Source organism: Lissotriton helveticus, chromosome 5_1 (assembly GCF_964261635.1).
Source record: "Lissotriton helveticus chromosome 5_1, aLisHel1.1, whole genome shotgun sequence".
NCBI lineage: Eukaryota > Metazoa > Chordata > Amphibia > Caudata > Salamandridae > Lissotriton > Lissotriton helveticus.
This window is the reverse complement of record NC_136065.1, coordinates 1,392,302,353-1,392,327,093: the sequence shown is the minus strand read 5'-3', so window position 1 is coordinate 1,392,327,093 and position 24,741 is coordinate 1,392,302,353. Positions and strand designations below refer to the sequence as shown.

Sequence of the window (24,741 nt, the reverse complement as noted above, 5' to 3'; positions counted from 1 at the left end):
TGACTATGATAGGTTTTTAAACTGTGAGGCCTAGGCCTGTTCTAGTCTATTACTATCAGTCTAATTTATCTCGACTAATATTTAAAGCACTGGGAACTCCCATCATGACGACGGAGAATGATTCAAGCATGTGAATCTATGAAAGCTTCCAATACTGGAGAACTACAGTTACGGGTAAATAACGTATTTCTTACTTTCAGAAGAGGTGCTGGTTGGCAAATGCAATGAAGGCACTTCTTGTAGAGGTACATGCTGGAAATGCAGTGATATCACTTCCTGTAGAGATGGTTGCAGACAAAAAGTTACTTTTGCTTTTTGTAGTGTGCATATGCTTCTCAGACTTACAAGGGACTCTGCAATCTTCCTAATTAAATAAGGTGTGTTGCCATAACTTATAGATCAATATTAGAATGCAGATACTGCTGGTGATATTGTACTAATTGATTCTTTAATTTTGGAAACACGCTGAATTCTTAAAGATGCATAATTGTGCCGATGTTTAAAAACTCTATAAATACAAAATATGATCCAATCCAAGGTCCTTGCTGACACTCAAGTGTAGATTTCTATTTAAACTTAATTTTACCTATCTTTTGCAGGGCACTTTGATTTTTTCCGGTCTATTGTTTCCCAATTAATCATTAAGCAATGTTGTTGTTTGCAAAGTGACTACTATCTTTGTTTCTCAAAAATGCCCTTTTATTAATTGAAGGTTTTAAATATGGTAATTCTGAATGCAAATATATGTGATATAAACCAGTGCCCCTCTGGAATTATGCACTTTTAATTCACAATTATCTATATTCTGCTTGTAATGCTTTGACATGAATCCCTTTTGTTTATTAACTGAGTATAAAGCATAGGTCTCATAGAAATGGCAGGCATGTGCCAAAGGCAGAAGGTCTTTTAGGATTTCTAAAAATTCTGTTGAACACTAACAGCTGAAGTAAAGCCTGTAAGATGGCTTATAAATATATTTCATGTATTTCTTTAAGAGCATGGTTTCAGAAGAAGATATTTCAAAAAAGCTGTATGTCAAGTGCCCTGAAGCTGCTCAATCCTTTACAACTACGCCAAAAAAGGTAAACCTAAAGCTTAGCATTGAATAAATACCCAAAGAGTTGAAACTATTGTAATGAACACCTCTTATAAAGTACTTTAGCTTAGAAACTTCGCCGGTGTCAGAGGATATCTGGAAATGTTTCCAGTTGGGGCAGATAAATACGTTATAGGTGGCACTAAAAACTTTTTCTGGTGCCTGGCTGCGTAAGCACAACTAGTAATGAAAAACTAATGTAGCTCTTTTTTTCTGCATGCTCAAACACTGGGACCGATAACATTGCTCAATATTTCTCTGAACCATTCTTGCACTTTTGTTAAATCTTTTATCTTGAAGACATGCTTACACCTGTCAGCAGGGCACAAGTCCTAAAAAAAAAATGGGGGACTAACCAAGTTAGGCAGTATGCAAGTGAAAGCTTGAAGCGGGCCATGAGGCCATCACAGCGCATGATGTCACGATGTGTGACGCTGCACGTGATATCACAGGAAGTGACATAACAAGAAGTGACGTCAGATATTAAGACCTCAAACATATGTTTATCAGGTATATCATGAGTGCATTTAAGCGCTTTATGAGATTTAACAAATTAGATTTTGAGCTGGGGTTGTACCAAAAAAGTGGTGCAATCCTGACGCAAATTCTGGGTCTCAATTTATACCTTTATTTTTTTAAACCCTGCCACAAAGATATTGGTAACAAGTAGAAGCATGGCAGTAGATCTGTTCTGCTTAATCGGTTGCAAAGTCTGCATTTTAAAATATTTGATTGGGTTAAGGCATTGTAGTGTGTTTATCTAGGTACCTATATTAATACTCCTATTTCTGACCCTTGTCCGGTTATTAATTCACTAATGTCCATATAACGGCCCAGAAACCCGTCTTCAGATTAGGTCATAGCGCATGCTGTCACATTAAGCAAGCACTATCCCTTCCGCCCCCTAGAGAAGCACACCGAGTTCTCAAAACAAATCAAACCTCCAACAGACCTGGGAAATCCCCGCGACCATTGTTTTGATTTCGCTCAAAAACTCCTGCAAAGAATGTAAGAACGACCAGTCCTTATGACATTCTTGCTGACGTCTTATGTCCATCCTTACGTCAAACACGGCACCTTTCAGGTATAAATATACTGACGTTGCCCTAAGCTAAGACACGGTGGTGACAAGCTTGGAGCAGCGCTACTTGCCGGAGAGCCCAGCTGATGCAGAAAAAGCCCACGGACGCTGCCCCTCCCTTTTGACGCGCTGAGAGAGAGACGCTGCCTTTTCTCCTGCCGAGAAATCCAGCCTCCGGCGTTTCCAGCCGCCCTCGAAGGTAACTGGGATATCGAGTCCTGAGACAGAGATACCAACCCTCCAGCCTTCTAAATCCCAGGTACTGAACTGACTAACCCCTTACAGAGAATTCTTGAGTCAGATTCTTGGCAAAACAAACTTAACTTAAACTGCTACTTACTTACTCCCTCCCAAGTATTAGGCTTAGGTCAGGTACACCGGGGTAGGCGTAGTTAGAAGCACCAGTTGAGTACGATTAGTCAATGTATATATGTATGTATATCTTTTATCCATTTTAGTATCATATGGCTAAGAAACCATATAAATGCTTTTACAGTATTATTTTATAATTCTGTTTTTACTGTATGCACTTTACTTAACTATAAGTATAGCAATAATAGCGATTCATTTCTCTTGTATGAGAAAAGAGACTGATCAATAAATAACATCTTTTATTGAACCACGCCCATCTCTTATTTCTCTACAAACTGGTGAAACTAAGAATGCACGTACTGACTGAGTAAAATAAGTTGTCTTTTGTTTTCACACGACTCTAGTTGTCATGTTCTATGGTTGTCAGAAACTAAATCCCTTCTTGTCTATCCAGGGAGGTTAAACTCCTTCTTGCCTATTCGAGAAAGTTTCTAGTGAACTCTGAGCTAGCTGGCACACATAACTTTAAGTCTAATATCGTCAGTAGAAGACCTAGTTAACCACAGTCCTACGTCTATACTATTGAAGATATTATTCCAATGCGCAGAGCCTATTGGGATAATAGGAACTACACTACATTGCGCCCAACGTTTTGGATAGGCGATAAATCTAACGCAAGACATTAGAGTAACTCAGTCGTGCTTTTTCACACAGACCCTTTTTTCCCATAAAACTCCAAAGACGTCTGGAGTGGGTGAAAGGTTAAATCCACCAAACTTAGTAGGAGGAGACTCCTATGTATGGTTTTTTGTTTATTCAACGTTGAAGGATACAGTGTTCCAAAATATTGTGCATCTAATCTTTGTTTCCTTGAAAACCTGATCTGCAACAAAAACTTTTCTTGACAGAAAAATGTCAGAAACTGAGGAAGATAGGGAGGCAGCTAGAATAGCAGCTCAACTCCTAGAGGAAGACACAAGTCTCCTACAACAAGACCCGGATGCAAAACTCATCCCGGTCAGCATAAGAAAAACTATAACTTTAAAACTTATAGAAAATGGACTGACACCGAGAGGTGGTACAGTCATATTCGTAATTGAGGCACACGAATATCGGCAGACAGAGGTATTCTATTCATGGATAAATTTTCCAGCAGCAAACGCTGTAACAAAGGAGTTCCATTATTACAAGATAGAGGAACCTCCGGATGAGTACACCCCTTTCGAGGAGGTGGAAATACCACTCAAATACCAAGAGCACCTGCTCTGGTTTAAAGGCGCCCTAAAACATAATGATCACATCACCAGGCTCGGTCCACTAGGTAGACCAGGAGCGACATGGCCGGTTCTAGCCGGATACACACCACATCCAGACATTGAAAAAATGTCAGTAACAGAACTTTTAACACAGTTAAAACAACTGATTAAAATACACAGACAACTAGTCCAATATGTAATGCGGACTTCAACAGTCCAACCAGCTATTAAAATTTCACAGCTGACCCCTCATCAGGGGAACACAAATAAAATCACACCACAGAACATACAGTCCTGTCTAGGTAAAGTACCCATTAAACGGGAACAAATTCCATTCTGGTTAGCACAAAAAATCACTCAAATAGAGGCGGTATTTCCAGATACCACACCTGTGGAGAAACACAGAATTCTGACTATCTGTCTCCCAATGGGGATCGCACCACATGTGGAGGACTGTGACACTTGGGGTACAGTCTTTGCTTCCATTTACACAAAAACACATGGTGTTCCGTCCATGGCGGTAATACCAGAAGTGCTAAAACAGATTCAAAATGAATACGGTCCAGAACCTGCTCTAACTCTGGGTATGAAATTACTGAAAGACTTCAAGCAGGTCTCGGCAATATTACTAGCAAACATAAAAGGGGAAGCAGCAAATGTGGCGATCCGCCAAAGATTGAAGGAAACAGATATAGCAGACCAACCATTTGAACTTGCCAGAGTCATAGAAAAATCCTATGAAGAACTAGGAAGAGATAGTTTGGGTGGGAAACCAGTGAAACCCCAACTAATAGAAAATCCTGAAAAGGTATTTATTAAAAATAATCTAAACACTTCAAAAAAGAACTGGGATGGAAATAAACAAACCACTCCCAAAGAAAAAAGATTCCAGTCCAGAGGAAGGTCTCCTCGGCGGAGAGAAAGATCTCCGGACCAAGGACACAAGTCTCCCCAGAGGGAGCCCTCAGAGAAAAAATACAACCTTAGAAATAGGGATAATCTGAAGAAACCTGATAGATATCAAGATATTGATACACGTCCCTCTCGATCTTTTCAGACTTCCTCGCAGAAATCGGAAAGAAGAGGACGGTCAGAACACAGGGAAGAACTTGTCAAGTCCAAAGACAAAGAACCTGCTCATCAAAGTAAAAAGTTACAATTTCCAAAGAAGAAGGTAGCCAGCATTAAAATAATAAAACATGCCGAGGATCCTGAGGACTCAGCTGAAAAACGGAGAGTGGGCTCAGACAATGTTAGACAGCGCAGCAGAAGTGAGCATAGCTCTCAGACAATGTTAGACAGCGCAGCAGAAGTGAGCATAGCTCACAAGATCCTGATGAATCATCTGGAGACAGTGGACACGAATGAGTACATTCAGGTGGAAACTGCAGATACCAGAGTTAGCAAACCTCATAAAATATATGAAATAACTTTACGTATAGAGGGAGATAAGACTAGGAAAATAAGGGGTCTATTTTGGGATAATCTCTCCAAGGGCTATGACATCCTTCTAGCTGAAAAAGACTGGCCACCAGAGTTTGTCAGGGAGTGCCCTCATGGCGAAGAAATTATTATGCCTGCCTTCTCAAATCATATCCCAATTCATAAAAAATATACACTTGCAAGAAAGTGGGCAGTAGCCCAGGCTCCTGCATTATATAAAAATCATGTGGGATGGGATGAGGACTCTCCTCCTCACAAAATCCAGTTAAAATCTCAACCAACTGCACAGAGGCAGTACCCAATTAAGCAAGAAGCTAAAAAACAGGTCAGGGAGATCTTAGATCAACTTGAATACCAGGGGGTGATTGAAACATGCACCTCACAAATGAACAATCCTTTGTTTCCTGTCTCCAAACCAGATGATACATATCGTCTAGTTTTGGACTACAGACACCTTAACTCATGCTGCAAAACGTTTGCAGTACAAAACTCACACAGTGCTGCACTAATGAATAGCATAGTGCGCAAAAAATACAAAAAAACATTAGACATCTCTAATGGATTCTTTTGTCAAAGTATAGCACCTGAAAGCAGATATTTGACCGCTTTCTCAATAAATGCCTCGCAGAAAAATTTCTGTTGTTTGCCCCAAGGGTTCAAGAACAGCCCAGGGTTATTCTCAGCGAGAGTAACAGAATTACTACAAATGTATGATGATGAGGCATTATCTTATGTCGATGACATCTATCTAACAGACGATGACTTGGATACTCACTTGAAAAGAGTGAACACCATAATACTTGGGTTCGCAGCAGAGGGTTACAAATTCAACTTCAAGAAGTCAAGAATTGCCCATCTGACTGTCCTATTCTTAGGATATGAATTATCAAGTGAAGGCAAAAGCCTGGCTGACAATTTCCTAGAGAAATGTGCTGTGATCCAAGCACCTAGAACATTGAAAAACTTGCAATCAATTCTAGGTTTCCTGAATTTCGGAAGAACTTACATTATAAACTATGCAGAGAGGGTTAAACCTCTCTATGATCTAATAAAACCAGATTTTAAAAGAATCAATTGGACTCAAAAACACACAGAAATTTTGAGATCTTTACAAACAGACATGTTAGTTAAAACAAAACTGCAAACACGCGATAACACACGCAACCTTGTGATTCGAGTCATCCCAGGGAGATGCGGATTCACATACCTGACCTCAAATGAGAAAGAGAAGGTACCAATAGCATACAAATCACACTTGTACACAGAAACTGAAAAAACATTCAGCATTAAGGAAAACATTGTTCACGCGGTTCAAACAGCTGTAACAAGAGAAAGATACCAAGCAGAATCAGCCTTTGAGGCATTAACAACCCCATGTAATTTACCCACTATGGCACTGAATCCTAGATGGATACAATGGGAAGATTCTATTGCTACAGACAAAGTGAAATACTATTTTGATCCAGAGTTGACAAAATTAAAAAATCTAGAATATGAAAGAGAATATCCTCTGCCAATCGACATTCTGCCCGTACGACAGTACGCCTGTGTAATACATACAGACGGACATGCTCAGCCCTCAGTTTGGGGTGAACAAGCTTATAACGCCACATGCGAGATTACAAAAGACGTGTGGCGCGGAGGTAAATTAAGACCTCTGTTTTCAAAAACACACTCAGTGGAAAACAATTCAGAACAACAAACTGACATAATAGCGTTAAAAATGGCGCTAGATAATGCGGATCGCGAATTCCCGACACTAATAGTGAGCGATTCATATTACTGCGTAAAAACATACAATAACGACTTGCAGAAATGGGTTGAAAACGGTTACAAAGATGACACAGGTGCAACAATAAAGCAAAAATCGCTTTGGGAACAAACAGTTCTTTTAAAGAAAGAACTACCAAAGACTCACGTGATACACTCACTGAGTCATCAGCGTGATGGCGTTCACGTTGCAGGGAATTCATTGGCTGAGACAGCCACAGCGGAACCAACTACAACGGCTTCCGTAGCTACAAAAAAGCGTTCAGTAAAATACATTGACGGGGAAACAATGCTGGCGGTAAAAACGTCATCAAAAGGCGACTGCTCGGCGCTACCCCTCATGTATCCACTCAATTATACATACATAATCGATGCAAACTCCGTCCCTTTTGCTCGAATCCTTGGAGTGGGGGATAGAGTGATTCCAAACATGGACAGGAGAGGCTTGTTAATAGCAGACGCACATATGGGTGAGGGTCTTAGACACCTTACACTTAAGGATTCTCTAGAAGAATTACAATCGACATACTGGTGGCCAGGAATGAGCCTGCAACATCACATATTTGCAAAAAACTGCCAAAACTGCAACAGAGATCGCAGTGGTGACCGAGACGGTGTATTACCATGGCGTTTCACCCAATAAGGATTAGGCTATCAACATGAAATACCCAGTATGAATAATGCGTCATATTAACATGTAGAGACTATTTTTTCACTTGAAATGTAGACCCCAGCTCTCGGCTGACGTCTGAACTGTTATACAAAGATTTGCGAGTCTATAATGGCATATACGCAATTTGCATGCTACATTCTGACCAGGGTCCTGCTTTTAGCTCTCGAGCTTATGAGACGGACATGACCAGCATGGGCATAGCATTGCGGTACTCTTGTCACCTCCTTCCTGAGGGAAATGGGATGGTGTAAAGAAAAAACCAGGGCATAGAGCAATCTATAACAGCAAAGGTATTAGGTTCAGTAGCTGGGTGGGTCAAACATTTAATAAGTGTCCAACGTAGTCTTAATAATCTGCCAAGAAATTCTCTGAGAGGTCTCAGTCCGTACGAACTATTGTTTGGGACTAGAATGCTAATCCAGGACCTTGATAGTCAAACTTCAGTGGTTAAAGAAAAATGCTTTGATATCAAAGATCGTTTGGCTATTTTACAGGACTTAAACAAAAAAAGAAAAGACCTGAGCAACATAAAGTTGAAGCAACAGCCAACAGCCACTGAAGAGAAACCACCTGTCCCAGCAAGGCCTGTCTGGATTCCAAAAATCGGGGATCTGGTCAGAGAGAAGATCGCGGTGAAGAAGGAATTTGGGCCTTCTTACAGAAAAGCAGTTCCTGTCTTGTCTGTCAACGGGACAAGATCAGTAGTACTACCGCCCCTTGCTGGTAAAAAGGAGAACCGAGTTGTATCCATCGACCTGGTTAAACCACAATCATGTGGCCGATAACAAGTAGTAGGCCAAGTGGACTCCCAAGAAGTAGTAGAACACCAAAGTTTGCTACAAACACAGAGGTTCAAACTGAAAGACTAATCACAATTGATAAACCTACAGTAAAACAACAAGGACTATGCAACAAAGCCATGGAACTTAAACCTCTTGAAACCCAAATTAAAAGCTTAAATCAAGAAACTCCAGTCTATAATGATGTAACCACAGACTATGCTAATGAAACAAAGAAAATTCCAAAAAACAAAAAGGAATCCAGAAGCAATTGAAACAATTGACAGAACAGCATCAGGCTACTTCATCAACTTCGATGATTTTTCTGAAGATCCAAGTGAACCTGAGGAACAGCCGACAACAAAAACTTTTAAAGACAAAGCAAAGGAACTCTTTCATCAACTAAAAGAAACCTATCTGATTTCTCCATGGATTGAACTTTGGGTGGCACTAGGAGTATTCATCCTCATAATTTGGCTCATCATGGTACTATGCCTGGGACATTTCATTGAGGGAAAATATGTTACAATGGACACAGCAAGTCAGAACATCAACTTGGTCCTGAAACCACACAAGTCTTCACACATCGAGAAAAGAGAACTTTCTTCAGTAAACTTCACAGCCAATCCTATACCCGGTGGGGTAGCATGGGACAAAACTGATTACGAAATCTATGGTCCGGTTGAGCTTCTGAAGTATCCTCATCAATTTAAGATTTCATTAAGTGACTTTGTAAAACCAAGCACATTTGCTGATGATTGGGACTTTGAAAGTATTAATGATATGATGTCTGATCTAGTAATGTCAGCTAAATTTACAGAACATGATTATTTGCAAGGTTCATCTAATTACAATCAAATGTTTTGTTATAACCATTATGGTAACCATTATCTGCATAAATCTGCTCAACCTAGAAATGTTTTAAAATGTAACCAATGGGAACATTGTGCGACTCCACCAAAAGGCAGTTCAAAGACATATTTTGATAAATATTCATACTTTTCAGGGTTCAACACAAGTAATTCAGAATCATTATATTTCAAATTGTTAAATAAGACAGGAGTGAAAACCATGCTTACAAACACAAAATTAATATATTCAGACTCATTTTTTGAAAAAATGAATACATTCGGTTTTGATTTCTGGAACAATAACATTGAAACGAAAACGATCTGGGGCACAAAATATTGGCAAGTGCAAGGTATAGAATCATTATTTAGAGCCTGCATAATCCCAGAACAAATTATATTTTTGAATGATACAATTCAACAGACATCCTGTCTTGGCCTAGCCAAAATTAAAGACTTAAATAAACCGTCTATTCCAAAACCAACACCTACCAGTAATAGCACAACGGATGTTGAGATAGAGGTAGCCCATATTTTAAACCAAAACAGAACACATGCTGATTGGAAAAAATGGTTGATCTGGCCCACAGACACAAATAACTGTCAAAACAGATTCCTGAACAAAATACAGGGGTTCACATTGACCAGGCCAGACCCAAGATACTCCCAGTGACAACATCCAGGGATTGTAACTACTTATAGTGTGGGAAAACTCTGCCTTCAATGGCTACATACATCCACACTGTCAGAAATTAAGCAACACTTAACTTTACTTAAAGAAGGTGCTGACTTGCGTGATTTCATCATGGGACCACGCAAACAGCGTCAAAAACGTTTCATAGCGGCCTCTATATATGCAGCTTACAACGAAGCTTGGAAAGTAACTCAAATTGAGACAGCAGAAAAAATACGGGAAATTGACCGTGTTAATTCGGAAAAATCACTTTCTGTTGTGGACAATGGGTTAATGACTCTGTCTTCCAGAATATATTCACTGGACAGTATTGTATCTTCTGCAATCGATATAATAGAACAAGACTTACTGATGTTGCAACACGGTCAGTCTCAATTGCGTTCTATTGTACAGCTTGGCTGGACGTTACAAAATCTGCGTTCAGGCTATGTGCCTTGGCGTCTAATCGACACAACGTCACTATTTAATATCTTTAACCTTACTGATAAACAAATCAGTTTGGCACAAAAGGGTGCTGACTATACAATTCTGAGCATTGAAAAACTTGAGAGATTACCATTGACAATGTCAGAATGACCTGTCATTGAATGGATAATACATGGGATAATAAATATTCCGATAACAACTTTCCAGTTTCAATACTGCCAAAAATATATACAGGCAGGCCAGTATGAAAGGTTGGGTAAAGGATACATTAAGTACACATGGAACTTGCCCTATACACACACATGTGTCAGTAATAACGGACAGAGTGTATTTCTTAGTGGTAATAAATGTGAAAAATCACTAAGTGGCATACTTCTGTGTCAGGGTATTAGTTTACATGGGGCCTGTGAAGGGACTTCCAATAACCTTTCATGTCACCAGTTAGGCACACCTGCAACACAAATAGAACCATTCTTTAGAAGACTTCCGAACGGGAGTTACATTCTAATTCACAGATGTTGTGGCTTGCTGCCAGGAAAACCTTATCTCATAAGCGTGACTTCCAGGGTCATGTGCTGTGAAAGAGTATTGCTCCCGAATGATGCTCCAGACAGGGAGGGAAGGTTATGGCCCAGTTTAAAAATCTCTTCTATTCGAATTGATACTTTAAGCAGAATGAAGACTGTGCTCCTACAGACGCCAACCCAGTTGACGTCATCAAAAGAAACGTATGATCTCCAAGTTGCAAGGACAACGGCAGAGATTCATTCAATGTTATCAACAAATAGCCCCCTACACTTCGCAGAAATGTTGAACGAAATCTTAAATATTTCTGATACAAGTGGTATCGCCAGTGTATTTAAGACAGTTTTTTCAGGCGCTTTAACACCATTCAAAGCGATCCTGGGTATTTTTCCAAATTTCGTCCATTCCATCTTTGGCGGACTTCCCCTCCTGTTGGGACTCGTAGCAGGCATTTTATTCTTGCTACTCTTGCTTCGTTATGGCAAGCCATGTCACAGACAAGACTCCAGCTACAATGGAAGAAACGATCCTAGCTATCCGCTACCGGGACCGCATAACTAAAGTCCTTGGCTTAGCCCGGCTACGAGATCTGAATATGACCTGGTTTCTTTCATTCAGACCCATCTGGCAGAATTGTGTTATGCCTGTATTAAGATGCATGCTATGCGGCGAAGAATGCGTGTTGGACACCTGTCTTGCACTACAATCAGACGTACCATTGGATGCAGATACTTTGTTGGGTCCGGTAAAGGCTCATGCATTGTGCTGTCCCCAGCGGCTACCTATCCTGATGACGGCATTCGTGGAAACTTCACCACTGCGATTGAAGGGTAGTGAAGTACATGATGAAAGCAGCATCGACCAGGTACGACCTTCTGTAAGCAGTTCTGATCAAACCATCAGTGAAAGCAATCATGCGCGTGACTGCATGGTAGCAACATTTTCTAACCTAGTCGAACTCTCACCAGAAGCCGTAGACTGTTTTTTCGAGAATTTATCTGAAATGATGTTTTCACCGGAACAGAGAGAATGATTTTAAACAAACTTGCACACGGCGTTCCCTGAACTCTGAATTTGGCCTTCAGTTTTTTTAAAACAAAATGACTGTGAACTATTTTTTCTCTTCTCCCCTGAATAGCGAAAACTTTTTCCAAATTCCAAAATATTTACCTTTTGGGCACTTATCTTCTGCTTAAAGTAAAACTATTCTTAGAGAACAGAACTTCTATTCTTAGGAATACTAGAGTAATTACATAACCTCAACCTCTAGTTTATATGCAATTAATTGTGTTTATATGTGATGAGATGGTCTCGCAATTTTTTTTCTGTATCAAGAGCCATTTCATGTGTAATTTCGCAAATCATTCATGCTGATATAAAATGTGCATCTCCTTTTTGAATGATTATACTGCTTGAATGCATACAGTACCTATACTCATTTCGTGCAGTTCGCATACACCATTTTTCAAATACGTAAATGTTTTTGGGGTGGTCCGGTATACAAATGCACTTTTAGTTATGTTTACTATTGCTTAGGTTAGTAAATATGTACATAATTTCGTGGAGTGGGTGTAGTCAGTTTATCTAGGTACCTATATTAATACTCCTATTTCTGACCCTTGTCCGGTTATTAATTCACTAATGTCCATACAACGGCACAGAAACCCGTCTTCAGATTAGGTCATAGCGCATGCTGTCACATTAAGCAAGCACTATCCCTTCAGCTCCCTAGAGAAGCACACCGAGTTCTCAAAACAAATCAAACCTCCAACAGACCTGGGAAATCCCCGCGACCATTGTTTTGATTTCGCTCGAGAACTCCTGCAAAGAATGTAAGAACGACCAGTCCTTATGGCATTCTTGCTGACGTCTTATGTCCATCCTTACGTCAAACACGGCACCTTTCAGGTATAAATATACTGACGTTGCCCTAAGCTAAGACACGGTGGTGACAAGCTTGGAGCAGCGCTACTTGCCGGAGAGCCCAGCTGATGCAGAAAAAGCCCACGGACGCTGCCCCTCCCTTTTGACGCGCTGAGAGAGAGACGCTGCCTTTTCTCCTGCCAAGAAATCCAGCCTCCCGCGTTTCCAGCCGCCCTCGAAGGTAACTGGGATATCGAGTCCTGAGACAGATATACCAACCCTCCAGCCTTCTAAATCCCAGGTACTGAACTGACTAACCCCTTACAGAGAATTCTTGAGTCAGATTCTTGGCAAAACAAACTTAACTTAAACTGCTACTTACTTACTCCCTCCCAAGTATTAGGCTTAGGTCAGGTACACCGGGGTAGGCGTAGTTAGAAGCACCAGTTGAGTACGATTAGTCAATGTATATATGTATGTATATCTTTTATCCATTTTAGTATCATATGGCTAAGAAACCATATCAATGCTTTTACAGTATTATTTTATAATTCTGTTTTTACTGTATGCACTTTACTTAACTATAAGTATTGCAATAATAGCGATTCATTTCTCTTGTATGAGAAAAGAGACTGATCAATAAATAACATCTTTTATTGAACCACGCCCATCTCTTATTTCTCTACAAACTGGTGAAACTAAGAATTCACGTACTGACTGAGTAAAATAAGTTGTCTTTTGTTTTCACACGACTCTAGAGATATACTCTTGATTAGGGGAGAGCAAAGTTGTCATGTTCTATGGTTGTCAGAAACTAAATCCCTTCTTGTCTATCCAGGGAGGTTAAACTCCTTCTTGCCTATTCGAGAAAGTTTCTAGTGAACTCTGAGCTAGCTGGCACACATAACTTTAAGTCTAATATCGTCAGTAGAAGACCTAGTTAACCACAGTCCTACGTCTATACTATTGAAGATATTATTCCAATGCGCAGAACCTATTGGGATAATAGGAACTACACTACAGCATCTGCTACAAAGGTGCCCTCTAAATCTCAGGGAATTGTAGTAATGGTGAGATAACTCTACAGGTTAACACATTTGTGGGAGAGATCAGTGTTTTGTGAAGTCCCAGTTTTGCATAAAAGAAGTATTGCAGGTTAATGTGTCTCCTGCTAAGCACATCGTTTAACATGCAGATTACAGATTTTTATTTTATATAGATAAGTAATTGGGTTACTGCTTTTAACACAGGTATCCTTTTGTTACCTGCAGTTCATAAATTGTAATCCTTTCAATACAGCATAGTGAGATATGGACATGTGACTCCTACACCTTGTAACCATGTCTCATGCCTCTCCTCTTGTACATTGATTTACACTCTTACATGATTTATTGTCAATGTATAATGTGCATGTTTTGTAAAGAGCTCTGACATCCTGCACTTGGTTGCGTAACTCTATAAAAGAAATAAAAAAGTGCTATTGAAATTGTTGTTTGTGTAAATACTGGGACAGACTAACACTTCTGACATTCTTACAGTGCAAACATCTCTTATATCCAGGGACTGAAGAAAGTCAAAAGCTGCCTCTCTTAAGTACCTGTGAAGAGTTAGCAAGCTGTGAGCCTTTGTTTCCCCTTCGTTGCATTTACATTTGAGTGTGAGGTTCCAGGCCACCTCCAGCCAGGATATTCTAACAAAAGGAGGCCTGATGGACCCTTAACTTTGTTGTTGACCTTCGGCCCAGCTCGAGGTTTAAAAAAATGCCCCCTCGTCGCCTGCATGTTCCTGCTGGGAATGGAAATCAGACGACCTACAGGCGCTGCTGAATGTGTCCCGGTGTCTGAAAATGACACAGGGACAGTTCAGCATACTTCTGTGGGGCCCAACTTTTTGGCAGGGTGGACAGGGTTCACACCCTGAAAATAGTGGGTGGACGCCGTGTATTGGCGTGTGCCCCCGACTTGTGACCTGCCAGTCAGCCCACTTCCCTGGAGCCTTGGCAACTAAAGGGGAGCAATCCTTATTGCTGCTGATGCTGGAAATGCAGAGACGAAGGCACTGCTGAGAAGACAATGAAATGGGAAGTATCACCTTTTTAGGCTTTATGTAACAAGTGGTGGCGAGGTTGAACAGTCAAAGTTATATTTTGGAATTCGGTGGCGGGAAGAACAACTGTAGCAGCCATAACCTCTACGTCCCTCATCTTCGACCCAGTCATTAAGTCATGAGGAGTGTCACCCAATCCCAGGACAGGAAACAAACCAGGAAATGCTACCTGACCCCACCTCCTCACCCTTATCTTGACACAACAACGCAGTAGCATTCTCCCAGCACGTCTTGTTTTGTTTCCTGTCCTGCAAAAGTCTTTGCCTGGCATTGGCAATTCTTCTCCCTGCAGGGCTTGGGAGGACTCTTCTGTTCCAAAGTGGGAGCCTAGCTCAGGGGAGAGATGGGATAGATTCAGTGCTTAATTTGAACCTGTGGTTTCCGGTGCACGGCACCTAGTTGTCAACATCAGCACTTGTGACAGCGCCAGATGTTTGTGTAATTTAGAGATGAGTAGATCAGCAGTTGTTAAATAATTGAAAAGAACTAATGCATGTTGCCCATACAATCCTTTGAGCTTTGGGGGCTTGTAACAGCCTGAATTGCCTTAGTTGTAGCAATGTAATGGTTAGTAGTTGTGTAGGAACCGTCATTGGCAGTGTTGGCAGGTGCTATGGGTGGTGCGAGCTGCAGAGGCCTCCCGACAAGGGCTTTGGCACATTTTATTTTTACAAATTAAGCACTGGATGAATCCCCGAGCATCCAAGTGGATTGGGAGCGCTGGTGGCAGGTTAGAATTGTGCCTAACACTGCCTCTCTCCATAGGTCCCTTAACTTAGAATATCCTCCAGGTGCCAGTCCGGATCCGGAGATTTTTCAGCAGTACCTCTGCACGCCAGCGGATGGCATTGCATGGCTTCCCCCTGACGTGGTCCATGGATATGACGTCAGTGGAGCCATATAAGTCCTTCCCGGCACGCTGACATAATTGTTCTGCTTTTCCGCGCGTGCGACACGGATCCAGGAGATCGGTTCCTCTGGCCTGGTTTAGTTTTTTGGGCCTTACTGACGCCTTTTGGCATCCGGGAACAGTGTCCCGATGCCTTCGGTCTTCAAATAATGTGAGACCGGTACGCGGCAGAGGTCGGCGACAGATCCACTCGTGATCTGTATGTGGTGCTTGGGTGACTCCAATGCCTGTCGGAAGCTGAAGCTGAAGTCCCTGCAGGAACGTAGTAAGAAATGTTTGTCCGGTTCGGAGTCCAAGCGTCATTGGTCTCCTGTGTGGTGCAGGTCTCAGAGTCATTCCTCAGGTAAGCACATGATAGAAGTGACGGCGGCCGTCGGCCTCACGTGGTCATGAGTGCCGGTAACTCCGCTTCCCCTGGAGTTTGTGGATTTTTACCTACTCCGTGCCCCGTTGCACCGCGAAGTTTAGGCAAAACTCCCCTCCGAGACAGACTGGAGTTAGCCAGCCCCTCCACCCTCCCAAATCCATCAAAAATTAAAAGAGAAGGCTCTTACCTGCGTGGCTGCTTCCTCCTCTGCCCGGCCACTCTCTTTCCTGCTCTTCGCCGTCCTTTGTCTATGAAAAAACTCCTACGTTGTACGTCTTGCACGTGCCTTCTTTCAAAAAAAATATTAATTTGGGAGGGGGGAGGGAGTGAGGCGGAGTTCCACTGGGTTTTTTCAAACTTCGTGGAACTCTGCGTAGAGGCACGACACCAGCTCCACCCGCCTATAATTGTGATGTTGGTGCCCGCTGCTCCCGGTCTTTACAGGACACAGCCCGCAAGAGTCGATCCCGGCCTACCACCCATTTCCTGCCATTGGGGCGACTAGGACCCAGATGGAAGCCTATTACCAGGCTTTTCAGGCCATCTTTGGGTCGACCCATCTCTCTGGCGCACCTTCAGGCCCCACGGAGGTGGTAGGGACTCAGATTGGGAGCTCGCCAGTGGGTTCGCCCTTGTCGCCCATCAAGTACCCTGACTCCGGTCTCAGAGTCGCTGCAACGTCAGGAGTCGGCCCAGTAGGGTTTCCCATTCACATGTCAGGCCACAGTTTACCTACAATGTCCGGGCACAGCCCTGTGGGGCTCCCTGCGATATCGTCTTATGCGGCTGCAGCAGGGGACATGTATTGAGTCAACGCCGTCTAACTCCGCAGTCTCCCATTGTGTGGATGTTGGGTCGACGCCGGCCCAATGCCGGTCATCGGAGTCTCCTTTGGCGTTTGTCGACGTCAATGGAACGCAGTCTTGATGTTGTTCAATGCCTGAGATGACCTTTCCTCCTCCTTTGCTAATGGTGGATGAGGCCCCTGAGGATTAACCTCCCCCCCAGTGTTGCTTACGCGTTCCTCTCAACATGTTGATGTGGAGCATCTGCAGACCCTTGGGCATCCTCAGGCTTCAGAGCCTTTGGCTTTTGGTGGGCGTGTTAGCCTGCAACTGTCCCCTAATTATGATCTGCTGTCGCCACATAGAATTGCCACGGAGGCTAGTGCAGCGTTTGCATGAGTTGTTTGCAAAGCTGCTGAGATTTTACTGTTCTTGCCTCTCCCTCTTTCTCTCTACCTTCCAATCCCTTGTTGGATCTGCTCCTCAAGGAAAACGCGGATGCTCTGACCTTGCTGCCGTTTGGCGCACGGTTGTACGACATTCTTCTGGGGACCTGGGTGAGTCCCTCCTTGGAAGACTCTGTGGAATGTGCTATCGCACTTGGTCATCGCCCGGCTCCAGATGACCCTGTCTGTCTGTCCTTACACCCTAGGGCTTAAGGGAGTATTGTCCAGGCAGCATGAGCTTCGCTGCCGCCGTCCTCTCCTCCACTTCCCGCTACTCCCACCTACTAGGGAGTCTCGCAGGTTGGAGACATCTGGAAGACAACTGTTGTGGAGTTATGGTTCAAATCAGGCCTACATATTCTGCTAAGCTCTCGAACACCTTAATATAGAAGTTGGCACGGACACTGGAAAAGGTAAAAGACAAGTTTATTAGGACCCCATGGGGTGGTGATACATTCCTACCGCACCCTTCGGCAGTGTAAGAAGTAGCACACCGAACATTGGTGCGCGACCTCTTTTATACAGTTTAATAGCAATAAAAAGATAGGCGGTCACAAGTTACACATTTTAGGTACATATAAGGTCATTTTTGGAACACAGCCAGCAGGTGGGAGGAGTTAAATAGCACTGGTCAGTTAGTACCAACATTCCTAAAGAGTGACCAGTGAATGCATGATGCGCATGTGCGCTTGACCAGTACTAAAAATAGCCTGTTGCCGAGCAGAATAAGGGACCATGAATATCAAGAAAGGACAAAAGGGCACACTGACCACGAGGCAGCGTGTTCATAGAAAACGGAAGTCAGAGAGATTCAAAATGGCCCCCGTTCGTTTTGGTCAAGTTAACAGAAAAGACCGTGTAGCTGTGCTAAACGCTAACTCAGGAGCTGCCAAAACACGACACTGTTTGCATCCGCAAGCTTGGGCCTTCGGTCTTTGAACATGTCCTGCATGTTTGCACGGGCTACTTTCGCCCTCTGGGACTCGGTTGAGCACCTCCTTCCCTCTCTTCCTGAAGGCCCCCGACTGACTGACTGAATCTATCAGCCATGGACACCATTGACTCTGTGGGTTGGGCTATGGCCAGGTCAGTTGCACTGCATCGCCATGCTTGGCTGCGTGATGGCAGTTTTCCTGAAAATGTTCAGGAACGTCTCAGAGATTTCCCCTTTGATGGGGCCCATCTTTTTTTTACAGTCATGCAGACTCAGCAGTCCAGGATCTCATGTCTAGCCTCCTGTAATTGACATTGTTTTAAGGACATTGTTGTGGTGTTGCTTGCGTTAGTTGCCGTATTGTCACTGCTTTTCTCTGGTTTACGTCTCTGGGTTCATGCTAGTTCCCAGACGGACGGAACAACTATACAGCTGTTTCTGCCATTATTTTCATCTACTCTGCCTAAGAGCTAGGCTCAAGAGGTGTTCCCTTGCTTTTATAAGGATGTGACACTCCCTATGTGGGGTATTCGTTGGGTATAGTATAGCCATTCTACCTTGCCACGTGTAGTGTTCTTCCTGAGTGGTATGTGTATAATGTTCCAAGAATGGTTCTTCCTGGTTGGTGTAGGTCCGTCCTGAGGATCCTGCGAGGTCCTCTTGGGATTGTTATCTTATTTCCCTCTGGGGAATTTTCCTATAGTTCATACTGTGGGCTTCTTGCGATATGGTTGTCGCTTTTTCACGCTCTCTCTACTGTTGTGGGACTTCTTTCTGGTAGGACCCATATGGGTAACGTAGTTCTCTTAGGGGCTTACATGTTGGCATAGCTCTCTCTTGGTGCTTACATGCTTGTCTTTTATGGTAGGTCCATAGTTCTCTCCTGACTCTGAGGATGCGGACTTCTCCAGAATATTTTTGGGTTTACGCCACGACAGGCTCGTCCTGGCGTATTTACCTTTTTTTTTGCGTTTGGCTGTCTCTCAAGCATTTCACTGTGTTTCCGCCCTCTGTTGCCTATGTTAGCTGTCTCAGCCGTCAGCCAGTGGCTCTTGTGAGCATGTTTTTCTGTTCCATATCCAGAACAGTTTCATCCGCTTTCAGTTCTGGCATGGTATGTGGGTACACACTAGGTACGTTCACAGGTACTGGGATGCCTGCTGGTCCATCTTGCACCACAGCATTGACTGCGTTCTAGTCTTTGTGGTATTATCTGCTATTATCTGCTCTTCAATCTCTGGTGTTGGAAAGCTCTTATCTCATTGATCTTCCCTCTGCTCTTTGCCAGGCAGGGGCTCAGGTCCCTCTGCTCCTGTCTCTGCTGATGTTATCCTTGTAAGTGTCTCTGTTTCGAGATGCTCAAGGTGAATAATAGTGTCTGTATATGGATATATATACATGCTTCTGAATATATATGTATGTCATTTACTGTGTTTTAACATATATTATGTCCTGCTATGGTTCACATGGTACCTATTGTGCGGGCTGCTGTATTTGTCGTGGGCATGCTCTTCGAATTTCCCTTGTCTTTAAAAAAAATATATATATATATGTATATACTTGACTGTGTGTCTATATACATATGTATGTAGGCATATCTATCTATGTAGGTATGTATGTATGTATATGTATACATATACAGTATATGCATATTAACTGCAAGAGAGAACACATACAGGGTTTTTCTCTGTTGCAGTATCTTGACTTTCTTGCCCCAGATTCTCTTTCTCTCTCTATCTTGCTCTCTCTCACTCTCTCTCTCTCTCCTCCTCATGCTACCACCTCCCTCCCGCCCTCTTTCTTGGGAGCGAGCCCTGTGTTTGTATCCGCCTTCTGCCAGTATACTTTGACCAATGTACTCTTGTGTATGGTTGGTCAGTATGCCTACCTGGTGATACGTTCTGTGGCTTTCTGCTGCCACATGCTCCCTTTTAATGGATTTTGCATGTGTGCTGTGTGGCTCCCAGGGTCCACACTGTCTGCATATGTGCATCCCTTTTGTCCACATCCATGTCTCTCCTAGTAGTCATGGTTTTGTATATCTCTCAACCAACGCAAGCCACAACCGCAACAACGCCACCCACCACCACCCTCCGCACCTGGACTCCAATCAACACAGAAGACACCATCCGCACAATGAACTCCATCCACTCCGGATCTCCGACTGACCCCTGCCCTCACCATGTCTTCAACAAGGCCGACGCTGTCATCGCACCCCACCTGCGGGACATCATCAACACTTCCTTCGACACCGCCACCTTCCCTGAGAGCTGGAAGCACGCCGAACTCAGCGCTCTTCTCAAGAAACCCACAGCAGACCCCACCGACCTCAAGAACTACCGCCCCATCTCGCTCCTCCCGTTCCCGGCCAAAGTCATCGAGAAGACCGTCAACAAACAGCTGGCAGCCTTCCTCGAGACGAACGGATCCCTCGACCCCTCACAGTCGGGCTTCCGGGCGAACCACAGCACCGAGACCGCCCTCATCGCTGCCACCGATGACATACGAACTCTGATGGACAACGGAGAAACAGCGGCCCTCATCCTCCTAGACCTCTCCGCGGCCTTCGACACTGTCTGCCACCGCACACTAATACAGCGCCTTGGCAACATCGGAATCCAGGACAAGGCACTGGAATGGATCATCTCCTTCCTCGACGGAAGAACACAGAGAGTCCGCCTACCACCGTACAAGTCAGAGGCCACCGAAGTCATCTGCGGCGTCCCTCAAGGATCCTCACTGAGCCCCACCCTCTTCAACGTCTACATGAGCCCCCTCGCGGCCATCGCACGCCAACACAACCTCAACATAATCTCCTACGCCGACGACACCCAGCTGATCCTCTCCCTGACCAACGACCCCGCCACCGCCAGAGCCAACCTGCACGAAGGGATGAGAGAGGTAGCCGAATGGATGACGACCAGCCGCCTGAAACTGAACTCGGACAAGACGGAGGTCCTCATCCTGGGCGCATCGCCCTCCGCCTGGGACGACTCCTGGTGGCCCTCCGCCCTGGGCACCGCACCCAAACCAACGGACCACGCACGTAACCTGGGCTTCATCCTGGACTCCTCCCTCTCCATGACCAGACAAGTAAACGCCGTCTCCTCGTCTTGCTTCAACATCCTGCGCATGCTACGCAAGATCTTCCGGTGGATCCCCACCGGCACAAGGAAGACGGTCACCCAGGCCCTCGTCACCAGCCGACTGGACTACGGCAACGCCCTCTACGCCGGAACCACTGCCAAACTCCAGAAGAGACTCCAGCGGATTCAGAACGCCTCGGCCAGGCTCATCCTCGACATCCCCCGACGCAGCCACATCTCCGGACACCTGAGAGATCTGCATTGGCTCCCGGTCAACAAGAGAATCACCTTCCGGCTCCTCACCCACGCACACAAAGCCCTACACGACCAAGGCCCGAGCTACCTCAACAACCGGATCAACTTCTACACTCCCAAGCGCCTCCTCAGATCAACCAGCCACGCCCTCGCCGCCGTCCCCCGCATCCGAAGAACAACAACAGGAGGAAGATCCTTCTCCTACCTGGCCGCCAAGACCTGGAACTCACTCCCGACCGACCTACGCCTGACCCAAGACCACCTCTCCTTCAGGAAGAAGCTCAAGACCTGGCTGTTCGAGCAGTAACGGCACCCCCCCCCCAACCCAGCGCCTTGAGACCCTACGGGTGAGTAGTGCGCTCTACAAATGTCATGATTGATTGGGTGATATCTGTCTCTACACTTGTCACTTTTGGCATCCACTGTTGGACATGCTCATTTTGTACGCTCTGACTCTGTCATACTGTTTTATCTGAAAGAAACACATTAGTTAGATTCCTTACCGGAAAATTTTGCGTAGCAGTACCCTTGCGCATCGGTAGGCGTCGTCTGCGGCTCCGCGTCCGTCGTCGGCGTCGTTGGCGCCAGGATGATGTCGCTGGAGTACTTAGACGCCGCCCTCATGCACTGACATCAGTTCTTCTTTTTTCTGCACCAGCTAGCGCAGGTCCGGAGAAAGCAGTACCTTAGTCATTTTTTGACAAAAACTTTTTGATCTTTTTGATCTCTTCTCGAGTCTTCACGACTCTGGGTGCCGGTAGGGAATGCCCGGGTTCAACCGACTGATGTCAGTTACCGATCCCCACCGCCGGTGCCTGTATTGCCTTGGGGCCGGCCACGACGACCGATCGTGCCCCGACTGCCGGGCCTTGACGTCGAAGTCTAGGCAGGAGTGGTCCCGTAAGCGCCTCGAGCTCCGGCAGTCGGCCCCGCGCATCTTGAGGTCCCGGTCCAGGCGGGGGTCGAGGGACCGGTCGCGGGGCCACAGTCATCGAAGCTCGACGAGTTGACACCATTTGTCGGGCTCCAAGTCCTCAGGTAAGAGGCACAAGAAGTCAAAGAGACGCCATCGCTCTTCTGACTCTCCCCGACGTTCTCGCGACATGGCCGGGGGTTCGAGCGACACCGCCTCCGCGGCTCCGCCGGAGCCGCGGCCAGCTCCATACCTGCCGGTCCCTGGGCTGAACGCGACACCGGAGGAGATCAAGGCTTTCCTCATTGCCGTGAGGTCCCTCGCTCCTCCGTCGGGTTGCGAGGTGCCTCCGGGCCCCGCAGTCCCGACTGGGAGTCCAAGCGGGCCGGGTGCTCCGGCCCCGGCGCCGTCAGGTGCTTCTGCCCCAGCACCGTCGGCGACTTCGGTCCCGACGCCACAGGCTCCTGCTGGATCCGGGTCCAGATCCGGGTCGCTGCTGGTCGACCTTACGACCCCGCCGGCGTTGACCTCCAGGGTGTCGCCCCCGGCGTCGTCCCCGCACCACACTGTCCCTGATCCCTTTCTCGGTCTGGATCCGGCGTCGGACCGGCATTGACCGACGCCGCATTCGACACCGGCTGAAGAGCATTTCTTCTTTGATACGGCTCCATCCTTTGACCCCGAGTTTCAGGAGATGGAGGACGATGGGGATTGGGAGGGGTCTGAGGACCCTCTGACATGTGAGTGTCAGTCCTTCCAGGACTGGACAGAGGAGCTAGGGGAGGTCAGTGGTCTTGATACCTCCCCTAACACTGGCTTTGTCTCCCCTCCTACCGTGGCTACGGAGGAGGGGGCTGCTTATAGTGTGGTGCTGACACGGGCAGCCAAGGCCTTGGCACTTACGCTCCCCGTCGCTACTGTGAGGTCTAACATCCTCACTGAGGTCCTTAAACCGCAGACTGGCGCTCTGGAGCCTTTACTGCCGTTTAATGAGGCTCTCATGGACGTCCTGTTGGGCACCTGGTCCAGGCCCGCTACAGGCCCCCCTGTAGATAGGAACGTCGCCAGGCGCCACCGTCCAGCTCCGGGCGACCCTAGCTTCCTGTCTACCCACCCCACCCCCGAGAGTCTGATTATTCAAGCCTCTACTTCCCAATCCGCTTTCCCGACTGCTCTCCCTGATCGGGAATCCAAGAGGTATGAACAGTTTGGTAAGAAGCTGTTCTCGCCCCTTAGCTGCGGACTGCGGTCTGTTAACACCGCTTGCCTCTTGGGCCGTTATACCCAGTCTCTGTGGGATATGGTTGCGGCCGTGCTGCCAGAGTGTCCGGAGGGGACCCGGGCAAAACTCGCTCAAGCCCTCGCGGATGGGCGAGACGCAGCTCGGTACTCTATACGATGTGGACTGGATACCACGGACTTGCTGGGCAGGGCGATGTCAACGACGGTGGCGGTTCGCCGCCACGCCTGGCTGAGGTCCGTCAACTTTTCGGCCGATGTCCAGAACACCGTCTTGGATATGCCGTTTGATGGCAGCCACCTCTTTGGTGGCAAGGCAGATCATGCGCTTGAACGTTTCAAGGACTCCAGGGCTACGGCCAAGTCCTTGGGCCTCTCGGGCAGCGTCAGAGCAGCAGTCTGCCTTTCGCTCCTTTTGTGGCCAAGGAAGGGGCGCCCCTTCACATCCTGCCAGCCACAGGCCACAGTCTAACATCCAGCGTGGCGTGGGCGTGGTAACCGCCGTGGCGGTGCCAGGGGACAACGGCGCGACCAGTCCACATCTACTCCCGCAGCATCCGCCTCAAAGCCCTCCTAGTCTGAGCTTTCAGGCCCATTTAACGCCAGTGGGGGGCAGGGTCCGCCATAACCTCCTTCACTGGCGTACCATCACTTCAGACAGGCGGGTGCTGCAAATCGTCCGAAGGGGCTACTCCCTCCCCTTCAAGGTGACCCCTCCAGCCATGCCACAGCAGTACCACTGCGTGTCGGGGATCACTTGCAACTTCTGCAAGAGGAAGTGTCGGCCCTCTTGGCCAAGTGGGCTATCAAGTGTGTTCCTGGGCCAGAAGTAGGGTGTGGTTGCTATTCCCACTACTTTATTGTTCCCAAGAAGGGCAAAGGGGGCCTACGAAGGGCAAAGGGGGCCTACGCCCTATCTTGGACCTCAAGAATG

At 45.8% G+C, this 24,741-nt stretch overlaps 1 protein-coding gene across 12 annotated transcripts in view; it reads left to right on the top strand.

Moving 5' to 3' along the window:
* SYCP1 (synaptonemal complex protein 1) overlaps positions 1 to 24,741 on the top strand; it is a 6,803,167-nt gene that overhangs the window by 6,382,685 nt on the left and 395,741 nt on the right. For 10 of the 12 annotated variants that reach the window (XM_078644363.1, XM_078644366.1, XM_078644361.1 and 7 more), the window contains one exon: positions 996 to 1,082. The exons of the other annotated variants lie outside the window; for them this stretch is intronic. In XM_078644363.1, coding sequence (XP_078500489.1) covers positions 996 to 1,082 — 87 coding nt within the window. The remainder of the gene's footprint in view (positions 1 to 995; positions 1,083 to 24,741) is intronic. 12 annotated transcript variants of the gene reach the window in all.